Consider the following 25,447-nt stretch of genomic DNA (forward strand, 5'->3'; position numbering starts at 1 on the left):
TTTTTTAAAATTTTAAAGTCACTATCAGTTTAAGATTAAACATCATTACATCAACTCAAAGAATATCATTACTTTTCTCAATCAAAATTCTTATGATATCATTTGTCCATAGATTTGGTGACATGGGAATAAATTTTGGCCACAATCTAAATTATAGCTAATGGGTGAATCTTTAACTTTTTGAAATGAAAAAACTTAAAAAGAGATTCTTATCATCAAAGTATGGGCTATTTTAACAACTTCAATTTTTTTTTTTGGTACTGGGAATCGAACTCAGGACCTTGGGCTTGCGAGGCAGGCGGTGGAACCACTGAGCTAAATCCCTGGCAACAACTTCAATTTTTGAAAAACTAGTTTTCTTAACATTCTAAATTTGAGTAAAAACAAAAGATGGAGAATTTCACAGTTGTTAATAGCAATATTAATTTCAAAACAAAAATTCAGATGGAGCCAGGTGTGGTGCATGCCTCTAATCTCAGCACTCAGGAGGCTGAGGCAGGAGGATCACTGCGAGTTCAAGGCCAGCCTGGGATACATAGTGAGTTCAGGTCCAGCCCAAACTACAACGGGAGATCCTACCTCAAAAAACCAAACCCCCCCGCAAAAAAAATTCAGGTGGTTCAGAGTACATGCAGAAAGCTATAATATAAATTCTAAAACTGATACTTCATTTTCTACAAAATAATTTGGAGTAAAGGTTGTGGCTTATTATAAAGCCACATAAGGCAGGATGAAGTACTGCATTAAATAGGCTCAACGTCTTTTACAAGTGCAGTACATGATAATTACTAAGTCATATTGACTTTAGTGTCGGGTATCACTGTCTCTTAATGTATTTGTTAACATCTATGTCACATGCATTTTATATATTTTAACACTTACTACTGTGTAAACCAATAATTTTAAATGAACCTTATCAGATTATAATAAGAATGAATGCATTTGCAGCATTAAGTTAACATTTAATAATAATTTATTCCTTTTGGACAGTCTATGAGTCTAATATTTTTGTGTACATATTAAATAATCATAAAACATTTTTAAATGTTTAAAATTAAATAAATAGACTCAGTCCCTAAAGTGTAAAAATTCCAATTCTTATAGTTTTTTATTGACATCAGTATAAATATATGACTAAGTTCTTTCTAATTTAAGTAAACACTAGATCCCCAAAGACTATCAGACAAAAATCTTTTGTAGAATAATTTATATTTATAAAAAGTACTACTTGGGCTGGGGATTTAGCTCAGTGGTTCCGCCGCCTGCCTCGCAAGCGCAAGGACCAGAGTTCAATCCCTGGTACCAAAAAAAAAAAAAAAGTACTACTTTATGAATAAATGAAACTCAGAAAAAAGTGATCAGAATACTATAGGACAACTAATGCCCTGTTTCTCAAAATCCTTTACAGGGCCAGGGATTTAGCTCAGTGGTGCCACCACCTGCCTCACAAGCAGAAGGTCCTGAGTTCGATCCGCAGTACCAAAAAAAAATCCATTACAAAAGGAGGCAGATTCATTAAATTAACAATTCAAGATCTGGTTTTTAATGTTACTTTTTTTCTTCTTTTTCTTTTCATCTGCTTCCAGCTTAAGCTTAACTTCTTCAGCTGTAAGGTCTCCAAGTTTCTTATTCTTTGCTTTCTTAACCTTCTTTTTCATGGCAGCCACATCAATTTTTTTTGTTTTTTGTCTGTTTGTTTTGGTACTGGGGATCAAACTCGTGTCCTTGCGCTTGTGAGGCAGGTGGTGGCACCACTGAGCTAAATCCCCAGCCCACATCAATTTTAGTTTCAGTAGAAGGTTCCTTAGGTTTTGCAACCGGCTTTTCTTTAGGTGGAATAAATGCTTTCTTTTTTTCCTCTCGTCTCTGAGAGCTTCTGCTTGTTTAGCATTTATTGCTTCCATTTTTCTGGCGCTTCTGATTTGTCTTCAAAAAGTATTCACCACTAGCCAATTCTTTGTCAACCTGACTTTCTGGCTGCGGTGGTGGGAACGGGCATACCCTTTCTTAACAGCTTTCTTCTTTCGTTCTTTGCGTTTATTCACACTTTTGTGCTTGAACTGTGGCAAAATCTTTCCAACTTTGTGATCGTAATTCAGAATCATTTGCCAACTCTCATTTAATCATTAAGGTTTTGATATTATAAAGTGGATGAATATTCTTCATAGTATCTAGAACTACTTTTCGAACTTCTTTTAAGCCACAGTTTGCTAAGAGTTCCAATGCCTTCAGAGTAGATCCTTTGGGACCAATAACTCGTTGTCTTTTTACAAATCTTTCTTTATCTCTTACCTATTTCAATGATGTCACAGCAACATCATCCTGAAGAATTCGTACTGCCTGTTCAAATGAAACATTTCTTGCTAATAGTTTTATTAGATCTCTGGCCCTAATGCTGATGTATGGATCAGAAGTCTTTGTAGTACAAACAGTCATGCTGCCCTCAATCGGATCCAGGGTTGCATTAATGTGATGTTCACTCAAGGCCTTCTGTACCAAAGGCCAACACTCTTTCAAGTAGGCCTCTCTACATTTAGGGAACAAAGTTGCTCTCCTCCAAGAGTCCTCCGGGATTATCCTCTTTAGAAAAAGCTGATTCCTTCCAACCTTCAGGAACAGTGAGGAGTTCTGATTCATCATGGTTCTCTGGCTTCAGTTTCTGGCTGCAAAATTCATTCTTCTCAGGTGCTGGTGATGGCCTGTTCAGCGAGGAGGACGCCATTTTCAAACTGCTTCCCAGATACAAATTTTTTGAGCATAGTATCGCTTCTGAGTATTTAGATTCAAGTAACTTTAAAATAACTATCAAAACAGCAATAAAATTTTGAATTAAGCACAGTTTTCAAAGACTATCATAACCAACTTACAGTGTTTTATCTTAGTCAATATTCAGTATATATATTTTTTTGGTACCGGGGATCGAATTCAGGTCCTTACGCTTGAGCAGCAGGTGGCGAAACCGCTGAGCTAAATCCCCGGCCCCAAGTATATGTTTTTAATTATCCAATGTTATACGTATACTTTTAAATATCTCATATGTAAAAGATATGTATAACCTATCTGGACCCTACATAAACACTGTCTTCTAGAAAAACACAAAAGAATAAAGGCCATTTTCAGAACCATATACAGTCCACACTGTCAAAACATACATTGTTCCTAGAGCCAGAATGACAAAGTGGCTTTTAAAAAAACCGAAGCTTGTGAATGTAAAATACTTCATTATGTAGTATACCAACTGCTTCCTGGATTTGTCTTCCTTTTTCTACTTTTCAAACTTCTCATGCACTATTGCTTCATTTTGTTCCTTTCAAGGATACTAAGGTAGATTTTTTTTTCTCCATACAAAGCTCAGGCTGAGAGAGAATTCTGGTAGAGAAAAAGAAAGGCATTTGCTCTGCAAGGTTCACAAAGTGCTTCTGTACTGGAGCTGTGTCTCAAGCACCCAAATTCCACCACTCCCTGGCAGTGTCACCCGGGCCTCTGCCTCTGCATTCCCTTTGATCTCCCTGGTACGTATGCATAACAGTGCCCTACTCAAAGCTCCAGCTGCTTGCACAGTACCAGTACACTCCCTCCCCACGGTCATTCCTTACCCAGGTCTGTCCTCACACTCTTAGCACTGTGGACTAACACGCAAGCTCTTGGCACCTTTCTTAGCCTGACCCTCAGACCTTCTGCTTGCCCTTATGGACTCATCTATTTTCTACAAATCGAGTCCCCAAATCTGTACACTCCTACCAGCTCTCCTTCCCACACTGCCTGCCTGCCAATTCTCCCGGTTACACCCTCCGTCTCCACAAATTCAGCATATAAATAACAAAGTCATCGCCCTCACTGTCTCTGCTGCCCCTGTCAGACCTTTCTCCCCTCAGAACTTCCGCACATCCATTAAACTGCCACCCTGCCAGCAATCACAGAAGCCTGTAACACGGAAGACATCCCCAGCTCTTAACTTTGTAAACCACTCTCTTCCACCGTGAGCTACATCCAGTACAATCTTTTTTCAAAATGTCCCTTCACCTGATAAACTGTCCTCTCAAGAGTTGTCATTAACCTGAGTCCTAGATTATCTAAGTAGTCTATACCCAGCCTTCTAATTTTATGTCTCTCTCTCTCCTCAATCTTCCTTCAACAAATTTATAATGGCGCACTACTTTAACTTATGTCTCTCAAGCTTATTTACTGAAGAAGGACAACAGCTGAGGATAATAAAAACATACCCTCTTAGGTTCTCAAGTTATAGGATAAAATGGCTTATTCTAAGCATAAACTTCTTTTAGAATCTTACTAGGATCTTACCTTAAATCTTAGGATCTTATCTTAAAATTGTATATGAATTGTTTTAAACTCCAAAAGTCTATCTTCATTTGAAAATAGTTGTTTTCCCCAAAATCTTCTAGAAAGTGATGCCCTGAGATGCAATGTTTGCCCTATGCACACCCCACAAAGCTGTACCCTCATGAGAATGTGCACCCCAATTTGAAGGCCCACAGAACAAAACCCAAATCCCTTCCAGGTATTCAAGAGTCTCTACAGTCAGACCCAATTAAATCTTTTGTTTTTTGCTAACACAAACCACTTCTCAAATCAAAATCACCTGCCTGTAAACATCCCCTGTCTACTTTCCTAGTGCACTCCACTTGCCTGGCAGCCTCCCCAACCCTTCCGATCATCCAGGTCCTATGTATGCTTCCAGATGCAGATGATCTCACTTCTTCCACAATTATCCCAGTAGAGGGCCACTTATCCCTCTGCAACCAGCATAAACGTCTGTACTCCTCAAATGGCACTTTGTAAGTGGAAAAAAAAGACAAAAAAAGTACATCTGGAATATTACAATAAAAATTCTAAAAATAGTAATAAAAACTTCAGGACCATTAAATATAGGGAATCTACTTGATTTTAGAGAATTACTGCAAATTTTCTGTACCATACTCTGACCCAGTATGAATCTCACTGAGAGCAAGCAGACACAGTTCTTATCTCATGCTCACTATTATATTTACCCACTCTCTCATTCTGCAATCAGCATATTTTCAAACACGTTTCTTCTTGGCAATATAAATCATGAAATTCAATTAACTCAGTCATTAATAAAAATGTATTCATTGACTAGTATTTATTTATTTACAGTTATGTATTCTACCATCTGTTATAATCAAATCCATGCTTTTTCCCATTACTAACAACCACAAGCATTTCACTTCTGTATATACTGCTGAGTAATTATCCTGCACTGTCATTTTGAAAACTGAAAAGAGAATGATCAAACAATTAGCCCTCTTATCAAAGTCCAAAGTATTTTCAGTGCAAATCAACCAGGGCAAAATTACTCAATTGGTGTGAGATGTGCAGTTTAAGATTATGCAAGTATGAATAACAAACCTCCACAACAAGCTTTTCTAAGATGAGGTTTCAACATTTTAGAAAATATAATTAAGGATTCCATATAAAGCATAAAAGCTGTTTTTCTAAATGCATGTGTTTAGCCCTAAGAACAATAAAAGGCCTAAGAAAATGATCAGGTTCATTTGAAAGAGCAATAAACTACACCCTACAGATGTGTGGTTGTTGCTGTTCATGTCCAAATAAGCAGTGGAGCCTCAGTTTACACACCCAGTACCCACGGGTAAACAAGGGCTTGTCAAGCTACCGCATGGGGTTGCAGTTGAGTCAGAGGCTATATTTGAATGGCTTTTTGAACTGTAATGTTTTAAACACATTCCTTTAAGTATATAAACTGTACAAAAGCTCGCTAACTGAAGAACTCTCATTCTCAGAATAGACAAAACTGCTTTTTTCATAGTCTGCTCTTTCTGGAATTTTACTCTTTACCCTCGAAGTCTGAGCTAATATCTTCAGATGAGCCCCTAGCTTCTTAAAAACTCCTGGCTGGCTATGTTAAAATCTAAGGAAACAGCTCAGCTCAAGAATTTTAATAGTTAAGAGACGGGGATGTAGCTCAGGGTTCTGCCGCCTGCCTCCCAAAAGCAAGGTCCCGAGTTCGATCCCCAGTACCAAAAAAAAAAGAATTTTAATAGTTAAAATAAACTAAAACTAATTAGAGATAATAAAAGTCAGAGTGCTATATCCAGGGCAAAATCAAAATAGTAGAGTACCTGGCAGTAATGTGAAACATCTACGGACAGTAAAAACAAAAACAATGCCTTCTACACAAGAGGACCATAAAATTGAATGGCAAAATTGCCCCTTAATTTTCAGTCAAACTAATATGAAATCTGCACTTCCTTAAATAAAAATGCAGAAAACAGGCATAACTCCATGAGAGGCCGAGGCAGGAGGATCTGGAGTTTGATTGGGATCCTAGGGGGCTGGGGATTTGGCTCAGTGCTGCCGCCACCACCTCCCAAGTGGAAGGTCTCAAGTTCGACCCCCGGTACCAAAAAAAAAAACAAAAAAGATAGGGATCCTGGGGAACTTAGTCAAAGCCTGTCTCAAAGTGAAAAGGGCTGGGATGAAGCCCAGTGCTCCCTGGACCCAATCCCCAGTACGGGGAAAGACTGCAGGAAATTCATCACAGCAGTATTAGCAGCACGTAAGATTTCAGTACTTAGAGAATACAGTCATTTTTATATCTGAGGCTAGACCTTGCTGTTTAATTCATTAATAAATAAGCCACAACTTTAAAATTTTAATCATTTAATTCAACATAGTTGATTTCTTTTATTGCCCTATGTATTTTATTTTATGCACTTAAAAGCACTCCAAAAGACTGGATAAAGAAAATGTAGTTTTTTTATAAAATGGAGTACTACTCAGCCATAAAAAATGAGAAATTAGAGACATTTATAGCTAAGTGGATGCACATTGAGGTGATACGCTTAAGTGAAATAAAGAGGACACACATGTATAAATACCGAATAGTTTCTCTAGTGTGAGAAACTGAAAGTGTAAATAAGGACTAAATGTATAATAGGTAATGTGAAATAGGAAGAAAAGGGGCAAAGGGGAAGGAAGTGGGAGGGCTAGGGGAAAGGATAGAAGGGAATGGGATTAATGTGAGAAAATGGAAAAATAGGAACAAAATCTTTGTAAATAAGGAGGGATGGAGGGGTTGAAGGGAGGGCTGGGCAAGGGTGAAAAATAAGAACCAAGAGAGATTATGTAAAGGTGCAAATTTCCAATGATCAATGTCATTATACTGTATACCTAAAATGTACCAATGATTAGAATGAATAATCGATAATGAAAAATAGAAAAAAAAGGTCCAAAGGGGTAGGGGAAGTGGGAGGGGCAGGGGAAAGGAAAGAAGGGAAAGGAAAAATGATGAGAAAAGGAAAAAATGGAAATAAAGTCTTTGTAAATAGGGAAGGGTGGAGGGTGTGAAGGGAAGGCTAGGAATGGGGAAAAAATAAGAATCAAGATGCATTATGTAAAGGTACAATTCCCAATGAGAAATGTGATTGTGTTGTATACCTACAATGTACCAATAAAAGAATTTTTTTAAAAAACCACTCCAAAGAAGATCATAGGATTTACCCCCCCACACACAAAAAAGAAAGGAAAGAATCAATTAGGAACTAAGCTCCAAAGACAGACCCACCATTATCTAAAAGTCAATTTTAAGAAACATGAACCACAGGGCTTCTTGTCTCATAGTATAAACAGTACATATATACTCATTCTGGCTGGCCAAGCTATTCCTAGAAACAAAATTTTATGGGAAAAAGTTTTATCAGTGAATAATAAGCTTATTAAATTACTCAAGAAAAAAGTGACAAAGGTAAAATGATAAACTGATCATAAAACACTATATGTGTTTTTGCTCCTCAATTTTTTTTTTTTTTTTTTTTTTGGTACCAGGGATCAAACTCGGGATCTTATGCTTGCGAGGCAGGCAGCAGAACCATGAGCTAAATCCGTGGCCCTCTCCTGGATTTTTTAAAAAGTCCTGGTAGAGATGTATTCTGCAAGATTAATAAATCAATGATATAACCATTAGGTACAAATGGGGGAACACAGGCCAAGCAAAGGAGAAACAAGGACAACGGCAATTAACTCACTGCTCGCTTCACTTCTGTGTATATTTGGAATTTTAAATAATAAATTTTAAACTATATTCAGATTAGTTCTCAAATAAGAGATTTACTAAGGTTTGGTATGCACAGGTGCTTATATTCCTAACCACCGTGGTCACCAGCATAATAACTACAGGCTTTTTCTCACACTGCAAGTTTCCACATCTGTACAACTGGATCCATTTTCACGTCTTAGTGACACCATATCTGCTAGCTACTCTTTCCAAAAGCCCTGGTGAGAACAGCAAAGATACAAAAGTTCAACAGGTGATTACAACTGAGGCAAGTGTTGGGAAAGAGGATAGGTAATTCTAACAATCTTGCCAAGGATATCATGTGCTCTGCAGACACATCTCTTAAAAACTGGATGTCCATAAAACACAAGCATTTGCTCAATTAGATGTACCTTGATCTGTTACAACTCAAATTCAACATTGGCGGTCAAGCAACAACTTGGAACACAAGTACCACCACACAGGCTCTCCCATCCACTGGAGACGATTTCAGATATTAGATAAAGGATTTTTTCCCCATGAGTTAAGAAAGGGCTCACGGTTTCCTTATTACAATGTACTAGTTGAACTGGTATTTTTTCGATGATACCATGATAGCATAAAGCGACCATTTGATGTAAACCTCAATTGTTTGGCTCAGTATGGAACATGTCATTCACTTCCTGATTGCTAGACACTACCATCTATCTGTGTATCCTCATTTACCCCATGAAGAATGTGAAAAGATCGGAACCCTCCTGGGTTAGCCCTGATCAAAGGTAAGTGTCCAGCTACATCTGGGGAAAAGAAAGGACAGTTTAGTGGGGGATTTTTCAGAGAGCTGAGGCTCAGAGAGTTATGATGAATAGCTCCTAGATTTCTAGGAGGGGTTCTGAGTGGGTGGCTGCATGACCCCTCAATCCAGAGCTACTTAGGGAATAAGTAGAGCACAGATATTGCTCGGTTGCGCAGTAGCCCAGGTGGCACTGTGGATTTTTTTGTGTGTCTGTGCCTTTTCAGTTTATTTTTATTAGTAGTTTATGTTTGCCATAATGATCTTAGTCATCACAGGGAATTTCTACCTGTACATACTATATCTTCATTCTTTTTTTCACATTCCCCTCCCCTCTCTTCAACCCTTTATCCCTTCCCCACTTACAAAAGCTTTGTTTCCATTTTTTTCTTCCATTCTTTTTACATTCCTTTTCTCTTTCTTCCCATTCCCCTCCTCCTCCCTTGTTCCCCTTCCCATTTGAACAACTTCTTCCTACTTCTCAATACCTATCCTCCATTTTGCTCCTTATTTACCCCTTGGATTTCTCACACAAGAAAAACAATGTGATATTAAACTTGTATGTCTGATTTATTTCACTTAAAATTACAGTCTCAAGGTGCATCCATTTACCTAAAAGTGTCTCAAGTTTACCCTTTTTATGGCAGAGTAGTACTTCACTCTATATAAAAACCACATTTTCTTTATCCATTCATCCACTGATGGGCATGTGGGTTGTTTCCAAGATTTAGCTATTATAAACTGTGTTGCTATAAACATGGGTGTGCATGTATCACTGTGGTATAATGCTTTTTTTCTTTGCTTTTCTTTTTTTTTTTTTTGGTACCGGGGATCAAACTCGGGAGCTTGTGCTTGCGGGGCAGGCAGTGGAACCACTGAGCTAAATCCTCAGCCCAATGATGTTAACTCTTTAGAGAAGATACCTAGAAGGGGAATAGTTGGTTCAAATGGAACTTCTAGTTTTAGTTTTTTGAGATATCTCCATACTGCTTTCCATATTGGTTACACAAAATTTACACTCCCACCAGCAATGGGAGCTGATTTCCATATTGGTTATACAAAATTTACACTCCCACAGCCCCGCCAGCATTTGTTATTTATTTCTTGGTGACAGCCATTCTTTCTGGAGATGGAATCTCAGTGTTGTTTTAATTTGCATTTCACAAATGACCAATGATGTTAAACATTTTTTCATATGTTTATTTGCTGTTCATACTTCTTCCTCTGAGAAGGGTCTGACAGTTTCTTTAAATGTGAAAACTGCTAACTTTGGCTATCACTTAATAACAGATATTTTTAAGTCTTAAAGAAATTCTAAGAATGTATTTTAAAGCATATTCTTTAGGGGCTAGGGCTTTAGCTCCCTGGTGAAACACTTGCCTAGCAAGTGCAAGGCCCCAAGTTTGATCCTCAGTACCCTCCACCCAAAGCAGCGAAGTTTTCAAAAAGTCTACAGCAAACACAAATTAAATGAAAATATACCCATTAGTCAGTTTTCTCTAAACTGATAATGAACATAAAAGTTGGAAGTGAAAAGTGTTAACAGGAAATCTGTACTTTTAGAACATGATTTTCCTACCATTTTTCATCTCAATCAAATATTTGGTTCAATCATTGCCAATCTTTCTCCCATTAAGACATTTTTATCATTTTTCCCCACGGAACCATTCACAATCCTCTAAAGTTTTTTTTTTTTACTAAAACTAAATACCACATGGAAACATTTTCTTAAAAATCTACATTTAAAATGTTTAAACTGCTAGCTTTTTTAGTTACAAATCTGAGTTCTCTGGAACTTCAGCTTCATCATCTGTAAAACAAGGGCAATCATATTGGTGGTTCTTAACCAGTTGCTATGCAGAGTTAATGGATAATGACCACATATTAACCAAAAGGAGCCCTACTGTCAACTTTATTTTCTATTGCTGGGAAAATGTAGACTATGGATTTGTATGACTGCTGCTGTCTGTAACCAGAAATGAAGAAATACCCCAAAACATTCCAGAGAAGGTAAAAAGAATCCAAATGGGCTAAAATAATGTTGTTGTTGTTGGCACCACTGCTGTTATTGTGATCCAGTAAACCATTTAGTTTCCACATATTTACGGAATGTTCTGTAAATTATTGACATCTGTATGTTAACTGTTACCTGTTGAGAGTGTCATGCATCCCCTTTTATCATTACAAAATTATTTCTACCCATGCTAGGTTTTCCAGCTATGCTAAAGATTTCTAAATATACAAGCACCCAACGATAAATGTAAACGTACTGTATACCTAAAATGTACCAATAAAAGAATCTAAGAAAAAAAAAGATTTCTAAATAAACTAAACTTCTACATACATCAGCTAGCCAGCAGACACAGTTTTTCTAAGCAATGAGCATGATTTGGTTTTCAGGTGTCACAGACACTGAATGAAGGTCCAGGCGATAGCACAAATCAGGCCAATGTGGACTTTGATAACCTCCTTTATAAAGTCATTCTCTTATCTACTTACACTGTAATAGCCCAGTACCCTCATGCTTGTCAAACCAATCCCATTCAAGCTGTATAAGGCACTGGTAAATCTAAAAACATCAATGGTACTGATAATGACTAACATCTATGGAGCACTTACACGTGCCAGGCACTTTAGTTTCTGCTGTGCACTTCACATGTCTTTGATTCTCACAAATTTCTAACACACAGGTAATTATATCATCCCCATGTTAAACAAAAGAAAACTAGTCAACCTCAGTTTAAATAATGTCTTAAAATGAAATATGGTTACAAAATATGATAGGAGCCAATCTCATAAGCTAATGCATAGTCACACAATTTCAAGTAACACAAACATTATTATTTCCTTACATTATTTGGAGACTGATTTTCTTAAAAGGAAACAATCAACTTTATAGTTATTCTATCTTTTCAAAAAGAGAAAAGAAACATTTCCAGAAAACAGTAATGGGACAAAAAAACCCAAAACCAATAAACCACTGTTAACTGCAATTCTACTTCTGTATTTACATGTATTTCACTTTACTTCCCTGAGGATACTCTTATACCACAAAATTATTAATCTTTCCTGAAATTATACTACCTTCTTTTTCTTCTTCCAACCCCACTCCCAATATTACCCTCTTTCAATACATCTTACTGATAATGTATTATTAAAAGCACTATATCATCTCCAAAAACTAAGAAACACAGTAACTTTGACATCCTCTATCATAATTTACCAATTTGGTTAATAGGTCAAAGAATTTTACATGAGTTCTTAAAAACTGTACACAACCAGAAAGGTTATTACACAAACTCTAATCTAAAGCCAATTTACCTTGATGAAAAATATTAAAACCTAATATTCACTGTTAAATAAGAATAAATCTAATCTCAATGAGCCTAACAAGTTCTATTTTCTCTGGGAATAAACTACTGAGAGAAGGAAAAGTTCTTATTTACACATTTAATAAACCTACTTTTAAGGAGACTTTTGCCGAGAATATTATTTACAACAGTGATGTCTATAATGAACATCAATTCTGTAACTGACATACAGTCCAAACTAATAACACTGAGATACACCAAGTAATCTCTCAAGATCACTCTCAAACTAATAGGCTAGGCTTCATTCCTTTACCTGAAAAATTTACTTTCAGAACAAAAACTAATTCACTTTCGGACTACCAATTACCCTTAACAATGCTAATCAAATGATAAAGCATTTAATGATAAAAACCAGAAGCAAATGCAAATAAACAAGTTACCTTAAAAAGCTAGCACATGCTTACACAAATTGCATAAACTCAAAAAGTAAAATCATTTTAACTTACAATTTATAAACTCTATTTAAATCTTTTGATGTACTGTACTCACTTTTTATCTCTTCCAGAAGGGGATGGTACATTAAAAATGGATACATACTACTGGTAGTTAGTATTGTCAACGTGACTGACTTTGAGATCTGCCCAGATTGCTGGATTGGTGAAGCACACTTCTAGGTGTTTCTGGGTGGGTCGAGGAGGTGTAACATTAAATACTACATTTGGGCCCTGACCTCATCCTCTCTGGCTCTGTTCTCTTGCTCTGCTTCCTGGCAGTCATGAGTTGAGCAGCTTTGCTCCACTATGCCCTTCCATCATGATGTTTCTGCCTGAAGATCTGCCAACCATGGACTGAATCCTCTTAAAAGATGAGCCAAATTAACCCTTTATTCCTTTAAATTGTGAGTACTGGGAATTGTCTCCAGCAAAGGGAAAGCTGATGAATACAATACTTAAGAGCAAATAATGTTCTACTTTATTGAGCAAGCTATCTTCTCATTTCTCACGACTCAATTCCCATTTAAGTTCTTAACATGATGTTCTATACTGACCCTAGTTTCCACTAGTTAATAGATATTATTCTCTATAATGACATGTACAATTAAGTGTTGCACTTAGATAAACTCTAAGATATTAAAAATGATTAAACAATAACAGATTTTGAGAAAAATATGAAATGAACTTGTTCTGGCAGCTTTAATAAAAATGTAGAGGGCCAGGATTTAGCTCAGTGGATTTGTCACCTGCTGCGCAAGCACAAGGACCCAAGTTCGATCCCCAGTACCAAAAAAATAACAATAAAAAATAAATAAAAATGTAGGAAGTTATCTAGCAATGAGAAATTTTAACTGAATTTATACTTATAAATATCAGATGTCCTATTATTGCAAAGAATGAGGAAGAGAAAATTAAGAAGGCCTAGATTCAAGACAAGTGTCTTAATCTCAGCTTTATTTTTCTCACTTATAAGTGGAAATAATAACACTGCTAGAATTAATTTATAAGCTGAGACTGAATAAAGTAGTTTCAATGAAAACAATTTGCATACTATAAAGCACTACATAAATGTTATCACTTACTGATCACTAAATAAATATTATCATTATGAAATTTCAGAACATAAGGGATGAAGAAAATAACTCAGAAAGTCCTCAGAGGAAAAATAAGACACAAATGACCAGCAATCAGAATTATATCAGACTACTTAAAAGCACCAAAAGCAGAAGACTGGCTATATTTTCAAACTTGTGACAAAAAAGTATTCTTCTTTTTTTTTTTTTGGTACCAGGGATTGAATTCAGGACCCTGCGCTTATGAGGCAGGTGGTGGCACCACTGAGCCAAATCTCCAGCCCAAAAATTATTCTATAATTTAGAATTTTCGTACCTAGCAAAACTATCAATCTGAGAGTTAAAACCACAGAGCCAAGTGCAGACATGCACAGCCCTAACCCAGTGATTTGAAAGGCTGAAGCTGGAAGATCACCTGAACCTAGGAGTTATTGCAAGCCAGCCTAGGCAACCTAGTGAGACTCCATCTCAAAAGCCTAAAGATACTGTCAAACAAAAGATCTCAAAAATATTTGCCTTCACATGTCCTATTTTAGGGAGATACAGGAGGCTTTCAGTAAAATGAGTAAGGCAGAAAGAAAAAAACAACAACACCACCACAAAAGAAAATGCAAACAGTATTTCCATGATGGTGGAAAACAGGCCTCATGAGCGCAACTATACACTAAGCCTAATAAGCCCAGGAAACTTCATCAAGTTGTAAGTGGGGAAATGATTACTTGCTGTCTTTCACTATACTGCAAGAGGTTTTAGGGTTTTAGTGATAGCACACAAAAACACAAGAAAGAGCCAGCGGTGGTGGCACAGGCCTGTAATCCTAGCGCCTGCCAGGCCAAGGCAGGGGGATGGCAAGTCCAAGGCCAAAACACTCGCACAAAGGCCTGGTGAGTGGCAGTAAACTACAGTAGGATGGGCAGGTCTGGGGTGAGGCTGTAAAGTTCCGCTTCAGAATGCCAAGCCACAACTGCCTTACTGGGGAGTGCAGCAGTTGCGTCAGGTCAGGCTCTCAGCATCGCGACATGGAGACGTCAGGCACACAGAATACATGCAAGTCATACCCTTGGGGTTGTCAGTGCTCAGCCTGCAGAGTCACAGCTACCAACTTTGCATCCACTATTCTTTACGTGGTACATACATGACAAACATTGTTGACTGTTAGAACACAATGCAGGCATAGAGCTTTGATTCAGGTGTAATACTATATGTATTAACAACGGATATTTGAGGGATTACAGTAAAAATGAACTGCAATGTTTTAATGTAACAGACTAAAGGTTAAATGCCAGCCACCACTACTGTGAAGAGTGGTGCACAGCAATGCTCTCTCCAAACTACAAGGCTGAAATAAGATACCTGGCACACAGTAAAGTTTTATGATGGTTATTAATAAAATTATGAACTAAGAAACAGAATATGCAAAAAGGATACATAAGTTTTCTGAAGAGTTTCATTCTAGTTCTACTTTAATATTAAAATGGATATCATATCTCAAAATTTTCAAAAAATTAAAATCACTTACCTGTAAGTAGTGTTTGGTACATAGACATCTCGAGCAGGAAACTCTAAAATTTCCCGAGTAGGTCTGACTCTGCTGTCGGGGTACAGCTTCACTTGAAGCAGTTCTGGGGTTAAGCAGTAATGGGGATTTTCAGGAGCAGGAGAAATGTCTATCTTCAGCTGAGCTGCATATTAAAATATATTATAAAAACAATGTAAACACAATAAATAAAGAGTTTATAATTGCTATAGTTTGAATCTGAAGTATCCCTCAAAGACCCATCAGCAAAGTCCTGGCTGCCAGCCTGTGCTCCGCTAAAGCCAGTAAAACCTCAGGAGGTGGGACCCAGTGGGAAAGGTGATGCTGGGGGAGACTGGCCTGGGAGGGGGTTTGTGGAACCTGGCCCTTTTCTCCTGCGCTTTGCTTCCCAACAGCCACAAGGTGGGAAGCTCTGCTCTACCATGTGCTTTCCACCATGATACCCTGCCTAGCCAAGGGCCCAAAGGCAATCCAACCACACAAGTCCAACCACAGACTTAAACCTCTGAAACTGCAAGCCAAGAAAAAGCTTTCCTGGGCCAGGGATTTAGCTCAGCGGTTCCACCGCCTGCCTCGCAAGCGCAAGGACCTGAGTTCGATCCCCAGTACCAAAAAAAAAAGCTTTCCTTGTTTTAAGCTGATCTTTCTCAGATAATTTGTCACAGTTGCAGAAAGCTGACTAAAACATAATAAAAATGTTTTTAAAAAGATTCAGACCCTATTTTGCAGTAAGTCTGGGCATAATACACAGAAACCCAACTACTATCATCTCAGACATCTAAATTATTTCATTTTACCAAATTTTAAACTTAAAAATTACTAATATACATACAAATCCATGTAAAATAACTGCTCTCTGACTGAATGGAAAAGAGATTTTAAAAAAGAAGAAAAAACAGAAAAAGGATCTGGAATTTCAACTAGCCAACGTTTAAAGATTAAGTGATTTAATTTTGGCTTGGCAAACTTCAAACTAATTTTACTCTGAAATGATTTGCTCCAAAAATAGTATGAATGTTTCTGAATATTCACCATTCCACGTGCATTTTTCTCTCAAGAAAATAATTTTAAGCCACAATATTATTCATCATTATCATTACACAACTCAAATTATCAAAGGTGCTGAATCCTGCATCCAAACTGTTAGAATACATAATAACTAATGAGTTGAAGAAGACTGACAGCTACTAAGCACAGAAAAATGTATGAGCCAGATAACTGAAAAAGAAGGAATGCACGCTTACAGGCAGTATAATACATTAGTGGTAACAACAGATATAATCACATCTAATCAAAGATGAAAAATACCTGTAATAGGTCTCAGTCGCCGCAAGACAGAAGATGGCCTTCTCATATCAGCAAGGAATTTGTACAGATCTTCATCACTTAAGCGGTCTCCTTCCTGATTTCAATGACAGAGAAAAAAGGACTTGATAAAACAGCTCTAGCAGGTGGGAACTGAAGTTACATTGTTTGCTCATAAGCATGCACTTCTGCTACACTGAGATAGAATAAAAAATGAGCATGAGTCCAAATATCCTGATTTATTTCCTTTTCTTTAGTGCTTCCAAATTTTACTAAGATTTTTAAGACCATTTTTTATCTTATATATTCATATATATTCCATTATCTATGGCAAAAAAGTACTATAAAATACTGTAAGATATAGAAAACCATACAAGTTTGAGATAGATAAAAAGGGAAAGGAAAAATAAAAATACAGACATAAAACAGAATTTTAAAAAGCAGACTAGTGTAAAAATATAGTCATAAAATCATTATGCTTGAGTTTATATTTGTCTTTTCAACTCCACATATCACCTGATCCTCAAATGCAAAAATCTACCAAGTAGCTAAATTTTTAAAAAAAGAACTCATTAAAAAAAAACCTACTAAAAAAAGTAAATAAATAAATAAAAATCTACTGTTAAGGAAAAGCACAACTATCCTATCACTAAGACCAAAAATCAAGGTGATGACTGGCACTGGAAAACACTGATCTGATCTGAAGAGGAGAAGCACCGATTGTGTTTTGGAACAGAAATGTATATGAAGTCCTAAAAAGTTCTATTTCACAAACCAGGTATGGTAGTTTGGGTCAGAAAAACTTCACTGCAGAAGACAGATGAAAGCACTCGCACTACAGAAACCCAGACACTATCAACATTTAAGAAAAGCTACATTATTAAAATTGAGAAATAAGATACAGGTGTGAAAGATTAACTGTGATGAATTCATAATGTCAAGGTCAATATTTAAAAACTATATATAACGCTAGAACAACACACACAATATAAAGTTAATTATTTCTTATTCTGTCCCCCAGCACTGGTGACGGAACCTCCCTGCGCCCTTTTTATTTATTTTGAAAGGCGGTTGCATTAAGTTGCCCACGCAGGCCTTAAACTTGTGATCTTCCTGCCGTGACCCGAGCTCCTGTGATTACATGCATATACCAAAATTATTTCTTATTCTTACAGTTCTTACTTTTGTTATTCTTTTTATTTTTATCTTCAAGTTTTTGAAGGCTCTTGAAATCATATTCATGTATGAGTACAATTACTACCCTTCAGGAACTAAACTTATTTACAAATATTTCCCCAGAATCCCTACATGACAGAACAATACCTGCTTAAAGAAATTTGTCACTGTGAGAGTGGCAGGTCGAAAGCCAGTCAAGTTGCAAGCATCATCTCCACTTGTTGTCCTTTCAAGTGATCGCCTGCCCACAAGACTAGAATTCCTCCTCTCTGACCAAGACCCTTTTCGTTCTACCAAGAGAAAGAAGTAAAATATTCATGTTCATAAAATTAAAAATCTATTTAAAGCACCTTTCCAAACACCGTATCCATTAATGCTAAAAATTATATACCCAGCATACTGATTACAGTAGAAAAATTTCACTTTGGAAAAAAGCTGCAGGAGGAAAGAGACGGTGGAGGGAGGGCCTACAGCAAACGCCATACTTGATGGCAAAAGGCTGAAGGGATCTGCCTTAAGGTCGGGAAGGAGGCATGTATACCCACTCTTGCCCTTTGGATTTAACATTTCACAGGAGGTTCTAGTTAAAGACATTAGAAAAGAAAAATTTAAAAAGGCATCTGGATTGAAAAAAATGAGCCTACTTTTATTTGCAGGTGACATAATCTTATACACAGAAAATCCTTAAGAACCTGGGATTTTCAAACAATTGGAATAAACAAGTTCAAAGAAATGTTTCAGAGTACAAGATCAATATACAAAAGTCAACTGTATTTGTAAAGATTAGAAATGGATATATATATTAATTTCATTTAAAAATAATGTCAAAATACAACAGAACACCTGGATGTAAATTTATTTTTTACTTAGAAAATAAATTTTATGGAGGCCAGGGATGTAGCTCAGTGGCACCGTGCCTGCCTAGCAAACACAAGGTCCTGAGTTCGATCCCCAGTACCACAAAAAAAAGAAAAAAGAAAAAGAAAATAAATTTTATTGTACAAATTTTATATTTGTAGATGATGAAAGGCACAAGAAAAGACCTTTTGTTAATTCATTTTTCTCTAACATTTTCTATGAAAAGTATCTATTTCCTAATACATTCTTAGGCAGTATGATTTTTACACAGACTGTTTAACAGTTGTGTAGATAGTAAGTTTCTCAGGACACACAATATAAAACTGGTGAAAACAGATTTAAAAAGTGATTTTAAAAGTGCAGGAGAAGACCACTGCCCCAGAGTAATTTCCAAGAACTCGGCATTTTCCAAGGCAAGGTAGACGGTGCAGGGTCATCACTCTGCGGCCTTTTAATTCTCTGCAGCCACTTGTTAAGGTACTCAGCAAGACCCTCTGCACCCTGGATGTTGTCCCCCTCAGACACAACTGTCAGCAGCCCCTCCTTTTGGGTTTCTTGACAACAGCTTTCCTCACAGAATGCTCTTGAGGTCCCTCCTCTGGAATCTGGACACAGTGACCAAAATCATTCATTTCAATAACGCATGGAGCTTTTCCCATTTCTTGCCAGTTAAAGCTCTTTATTTTATTCAGAGCACTTTTCTGCATACAAGGTGTAAGCAGGTACTGGAAGGGAGCTCTCCATTGCTATGAGACTCCTGAAAAAGAACAGCAACTCTGGCAAAGCTGCTACTTTTCAGCCAGGAAAGGATTTTTTTCACAGAATAACTTGGATTTATACTTAATAAAAACAGATCTTAACTCTAGAGCCATTAACCTTTTTTAAAAAATTTTTATTAGTACATGTTTCCAGTACAAAATGATTAATTTGTCACGGAAAGTAGGTACATGTACATGACACATTCTTTTTTCATTCCCTTCCCCTGTCCTCCCTACCCCTAGTTCAACATTTAGAAATCTATTAATTCAATCAGTCATATTAGCAGGCTAAAGAAGAGTAATCATACCACCATATCAATGGGTTCAGAAAAAGTATTTCACAAAATCCCAACATCCACACATGACAAAAATTCTTAGTAAACTAAGAATAGAGGGAAATTTCTTCGACGTCATAAAGAACATATATGAAAACTTTATAGTTAATATACTTAATAGATCCATTAACTTTTTGAAGGCAGTGACTATACTTCAGCACTTAAACCAAGTTCTGTGAATTTCTTCTGCTGCTCCGTCTGGATTGTTTCCAACCACTGGCACCAATCAGTAGAAAAGTAACCAATCTTAGACCACTTCTGTGTAAAAATAATCATATCTACTGCAAGGGGGCCAACATTTCCAACAGATACCACCGGCGGGAGCACAGTGCAGCCAAAGAGGTCCAGCCCAAGTCCTCGCAGGGCACAAAACAGTAGAGGCAAGCAGGAAGAGGACAACTACGTAAGGGAGGTGACTCGAACTCAGAGCAGAGTCTATGCTTGGGTCCTAGTGAGGCCCTGGGCACCTCCCAAGGGCCATCCACACGCACTGCATCCCACAACCTCCTGAGGGCCCCCTGGGTGTAAACTTAACAGGAAAAAGGCAAACCATCCCCTGAAAACCATACAATGTAGGAAAATACTTTCAATAAATGGAAAACCTTATTGCTGGATTCAGACTTAGTAACGCTAAGATGGCAATAACCTATAAATTGAGTTATAGTCAATGGAAGTCCTATCAAAATCCCAAAACCTTCCTGTGCAGAAACTGAGAGCCAATGCAAAATTTCATATGAAAATACAAGGAATCCAAAATAAGCAAAACAATCTGAAAGAGGGTACCAAAGTTCAAGGATCCATTCTTCTCAATTTCAAAACTTAACTGAAAGCTAAAGTAACACAGGATAGCCCTGGAATAAAGGCTTATAGATCAATGGACTAGGATGAGAGTCTAGACATAAACCCACACATATATGGTCAACTGAGTTTTGACAAGGGTGCTAAGACCATTCAATGGGTGAAGAACAGCCTTTTCCACAAGTGGGCACACACATTTTAAAAATGAAGGTGGGGAGGTCTAGTGATGTGCACCTGCAGTCTCACCTGCAATCCCAGCACTCTGGCAGGCTGAGGTAGGAGGATCAGAAGCTGGAGGCCAGCCTGAGTCAACTTATCAAGATCCCGTGTCAAAAAAAAGTTTAAGAAATGGGGGGGTGCTGTGGAGACAGCTCAGTCCAAAGGCCCTGGGGGTCCCCTAATATTGCAATTAAAAGAAGAGTAAGATAACAAGGAGGAAGAGTAAGACAAGAGAGAGGGGGAGGAGGAGGAAGAAGAGAAGGGAAGAGAGAAGGCAAGGAGAAGGCGAGCAGGAGGAGGAAGAGGAGGAGGAGGAGGAGGAAGAGGAGGAGGAGGAGGAGGAGGAGGAGGTTGGACCCTTACCTCACACTATGGTACGAGCTAAAACTACACCACTCTTAGAAGAAAATATACAAGTAATTCTTCTTGATCTTAAGTATTAATTTCTTACATATACCAAAAAGCAAGGCAATAAACGCAAACAAGTAATTCTCCTTGATTGTGGGTAAGGTAACAGTTTCTTACATATCCAGTACCACCAAAAGCACAGCAACAAAACTTAAACCTCTGTAGTATAAACAACACTATCAAGAAAAGAAAATCCCGAATAGAAGAAAATATTTTCAAATCACATATTAGATAAGGTATCTGTATCCAGACATACAAAGAATGTATACAACTCCAACACAAAAAAACAAAAAACCCTTTTTAAAATCAAGCATCAATGAAATAATGAAAAGACAACAAAGTCATTAAATATAGGCAAAGAACATGAATATAAATTCCTCTAAGGATGACACAGAAATCACCGCTACACACAAGATGATGCTTAACATCGTTAGCTATCAGGAAAGGCAAATCCAAACTTCAGTGAGATACCACTTCACCCGCACTAGAATGGCTATCATCAAAAGAAATGACAAGTACTAGCAAAGATATGGAGAAACTGGAATTTTCACACAATGCTCGAATTTTTGAAAATGTGGTTGTACTAGAAGATTGTCTGGCACTTTCTCAAAAGGTTGAATAGAGAATTATTATATGATCCAACAATTTCAGTTAAAGGAAATAACATATCCACATAAAAGACTGTACATGAATGTTCACTGAAACATAATTTGTAACAACCAGAATGTGCAAACAGCCCAGATGACCATCAACTGATGAACCGATAGATGAAACACAATATATTGATACAGTGGACTGTCATTTTGGCAATAAAAAGAAATTAAATATTGATACATGATAGGACATGGATGAACCTTAAGAAAATATTTTGCTAAGTGAAAAAAACTAGCCACAGAAGACCACATATTGTACAATTCTATGTATGGGAAATATCTGGCATAGGCAAATCCATAAAGACAGAAAATACACTAGTGGTCATTTAAGGCTACATCTGGAATGTGGAGGGACTGCTAGTGGGTTAAACACTGCTCCAAAATGAGGTTGTGGTAGTGGTTGCAGAACACTGTGAACATAGCAAAAACAATTGTACTGTACCCTTTAAAAAGGTGAACTGGGGCTGGGGATTTAGCTCAGCGGTTTCGCCACCTGCTGCACAAGCACAGGGAACCAAGTTCAATCCCCAGTACCAAAAAAAAAAATAATAATAATAATAATAATAAAAAGGTGAACTGTATATAAGTGAATTATATTTCCAAAGACTTAAATGAAAAAGGGCCCCCAAAAAAGAAAATCCTTTTTATGCCACATCACATTCAGAATCCAAAAATATAACAAGCCTATAAAAGAGAAAAAGAAAAAGATATACATTTAGAAAAATATTCTACTAAAAACTCTTACCTCCAGTACTGATTTCTACTTCTGCAGAGTCTCTTTCTAAACTGCCAGCACTGCTAACAATATTCATTAAATGGATTGCAGTCCAAGCAAATGGCATGCGATATTTCCCAAGTCTTTGGCAAAACTGATCTGCTAGACTTTTCAGCTTCTCCAATTTCTCCTTATTCTGCAAAACAGAACTTAATACGTGAGTATTCTTGAAAGAAAACAATTCAAGAGTTCTCAGTTCTCAGCAGAGAAAGAAAAACAATCTGTGTCTTTCAGAGATCAGATAACTATCTATTATCTCAACAAAGGAATAATCTCAATTCACTCTACAAATGTGTAGGTGAGGAAGTCTGAAATTTCAGTTTGTGATTATGTCATCTTGGGAAAAAAAGAGATCAAATGTCACCCATTTTTATGTACAGTGCATATTACTTTAGGAAAGGTACCATAACCATAGTCTAGTTGGCAACTGCCAGCTATAATATATTCTAGGTTAGGATTTGTTAAACTTTGTCCCTCTACATAAAATGGAAGTGGAGTGGCTGATCCAATCTGAAAATAGTCCTAACTGATGTCAACCACGAGGTGGGAGTGGAGAGAAGACACAAACAGGTCAATGATAAATCCCGAATTGTAATAGAAGAAAAAGAGTATTATACGAGGACTAAACCCTGGAAAATAATAGTCCAAGGCATGATGCTGGATCAAGCTTTTGGACACTCTGAAAACAACCACGAAGGTAGACTGCAAGAGTCAAACCACATCCTCACATACCCTTTCCACACAGGATGTCGGTAAGGAATGCACTAATGGCAACACTCTGCCTTGGGACTCAGGGCTGGGAAAGAGGAAAAGCTAGCCAGACGGTAACAATGTTTACTACTGCTATCAATTATGCCTCCAAAAGAGGTTCTTCCTTTAAGAGCCTATCAAGGGCTGGGGATTTAGCACAGTGGCACCACACCTGCCTCACAAGTGCACGGTTCTGAGTTGGATTTCCCAGGACCAAAAATAGAAAATACAAAAAGCAGCCTATCAAGCACGTATACTTAAATCTGTCAGTATAAATGTATGCATGTAAATTTGTGTATGTAAATGTTTAAAGAAAAATGAAATAACCTGATATATAGTATGTTCATATTTTCTGAGCTCTATATAACAGAGCAAACTGAGTCTGTAAAATGACAACCTGGAAAAAGCCAGAATACTTCTACACAGTGAAGCAGCCAAGAATCGGAGAAGACTATCATGTGCTCAGATCTACCGACCTTAGCAGAACAGGTGCAGATCTTATTCTGAATGTCAGCAACACAGGAAGCAAAACATTTTCTAGATTTCAGTGGCTTACTCAGCATTCCTCAAGCATTGCTGGGCTAGTTGTTACAGCACTAAGTCTTGTGTTCAAAAATTCAAGGATCACTTGTATTGTAGTAGCTAACTCAAGGTAATGCAGAATTTGGTATTCATTATTCAATTATCATTATTAGTTTTTGCAAGTTTATCCAAATTCTATAAATGAGTCATCTGGTGGCAAGACAAAGATATTATATTTTCTATTTTTACTGTATTTCTTAATTCCTTCCAGTCAGATGGAAGCTAGGAATATTATTTGCTAGGAAAAATTCCATCAAAATCACTATTTTGTAAATAAGGAAAATTTTAATTATTTAAGAGTTAAACTAAATTAACTTAGTTTTAGTCAAGAATATTTTAACAAATTAATTAGTCTTGAGATGGGAGGGATTTTAAAATAGCATAGTTCATGGCAAAAGCTACATGGCAAAGGAAATAAGAAAAAGGAAGGAAGGGGCTAGGGATTTAGCACAGTGGTTCGACTGCCTGCCTTGCAAGTGGAAGGTCCCGAGTTCGATCCCCGGTACCAAAAAAAAGAAAAAGGAAGACAAGGAAGTAGGCCAAAATAAAAAATGGATTAGTAGGAAAATTCTTTTACATGCTTTGTAGTTTTTCTCCCAAATTACAACAACAGAGGAGAGTGCAAGCATGACACTCTACCTTGGTGGCATCGGCTTCTTTGAAAATCATATATGGCTCTGCACACTCTCCAATGTCTCCTTGCTGCAGAACTTTTTCTAGCTGTCAAAGGCAAAAATGTAAAGATTAATTACTCTTAATGAAAACAGTCAACCTGAAAAGTAAAGATGGTTCAATATATTAAAATGAATGTAATACACTACACATTAACAAAATGATGGGGAGGGAATGACCATCTCAACTACAGAAAAAGTACTAGACAAAGAGAAACTTTCAATTTTAGAGCTAAAACTATAAAACTCCTAGAAAACAACCTATGGAAAAAGCTTCATGACATTGGATTTGATAATGATTTCTTGAATTAAGACACCAAAACCACAGGCAATGTAAGTAAAAACAGATAAACTGAACTACATTAAAAGTTACATTTACTACATCAAAGGACAAAATAAACAAAATGAAAGGGCATCCTAAGAATGGGAGAAAATATCTACAAAGTATTTATCCGACAGAAATTAGTATCTAGAAAGGATAAAGAACTCCTACAACTCAAGAACAACAAAAAAATCTGACTGAAAAAGAGGGCCGGGGATTTAGCTCAGTGGTTCTGCTGCCTGCCTCACAAGCGCAAGGTCCTGAGTTCAATCTCCGGTATCAAAACAAAAGAAAAAAATCCCAAAAGAACTAAACAGGTATTTTTCAAAAGAAATTACACAGGGCCAGGGATTTGCTCAGTGGTTTTGCCGCCTGCTGCGCAAGCGCAAGGACCCGAGTTCGATCCCTGGTACCGAAAAACAAAAAACAAACAAAAAAACCCAAACAAAAGAAGTTACACAAATGGCCAAGAAGTATATGAAATTAAGCTCAGAATTACAAATCATTAGAGAAATTAAAATCATAATCACAATGATAACCATCAGGATGAGCATTATAAAAAAACAAAATAACACGTGTTAGTGAGGATGTGAA

At 37.0% G+C, this 25,447-nt stretch overlaps 1 protein-coding gene and 2 pseudogenes across 17 annotated transcripts in view; all 3 read right to left on the reverse strand.

The window, feature by feature from the left end:
• The window catches only part of Dock7 (dedicator of cytokinesis 7), a 198,422-nt gene that overhangs the window by 126,360 nt on the left and 46,615 nt on the right, over positions 1 to 25,447 (reverse strand). For all 17 annotated transcript variants that reach the window (XR_015451897.1, XR_015451898.1, XM_021255643.2 and 14 more), the window contains exons 10-14: positions 24,500 to 24,580; positions 22,499 to 22,664; positions 17,872 to 18,014; positions 16,552 to 16,645; positions 15,226 to 15,388 (exon numbers count right to left, since the gene is read on the reverse strand). Coding sequence is in view for 15 of the 17 variants with exons in the window: in XM_021255643.2 (XP_021111302.1) it covers positions 15,226 to 15,388; positions 16,552 to 16,645; positions 17,872 to 18,014; positions 22,499 to 22,664; positions 24,500 to 24,580 (647 nt within the window). In the remaining 2 variants the exon portion in view is untranslated. The remainder of the gene's footprint in view (positions 1 to 15,225; positions 15,389 to 16,551; positions 16,646 to 17,871; positions 18,015 to 22,498; positions 22,665 to 24,499; positions 24,581 to 25,447) is intronic.
• Positions 1,374 to 2,869, reverse strand: LOC101717938 (KRR1 small subunit processome component homolog; annotated as a pseudogene).
• LOC147827567 (proteasome assembly chaperone 2 pseudogene) lies at positions 18,795 to 19,592 on the reverse strand (annotated as a pseudogene).

Source organism: Heterocephalus glaber, unplaced genomic scaffold (genome assembly GCF_053883595.1).
Source record: "Heterocephalus glaber isolate CG9 unplaced genomic scaffold, H.glaber_assembly_v1.0 deba00001442, whole genome shotgun sequence".
Taxonomy (NCBI): Eukaryota; Metazoa; Chordata; class Mammalia; order Rodentia; family Bathyergidae; genus Heterocephalus; species Heterocephalus glaber.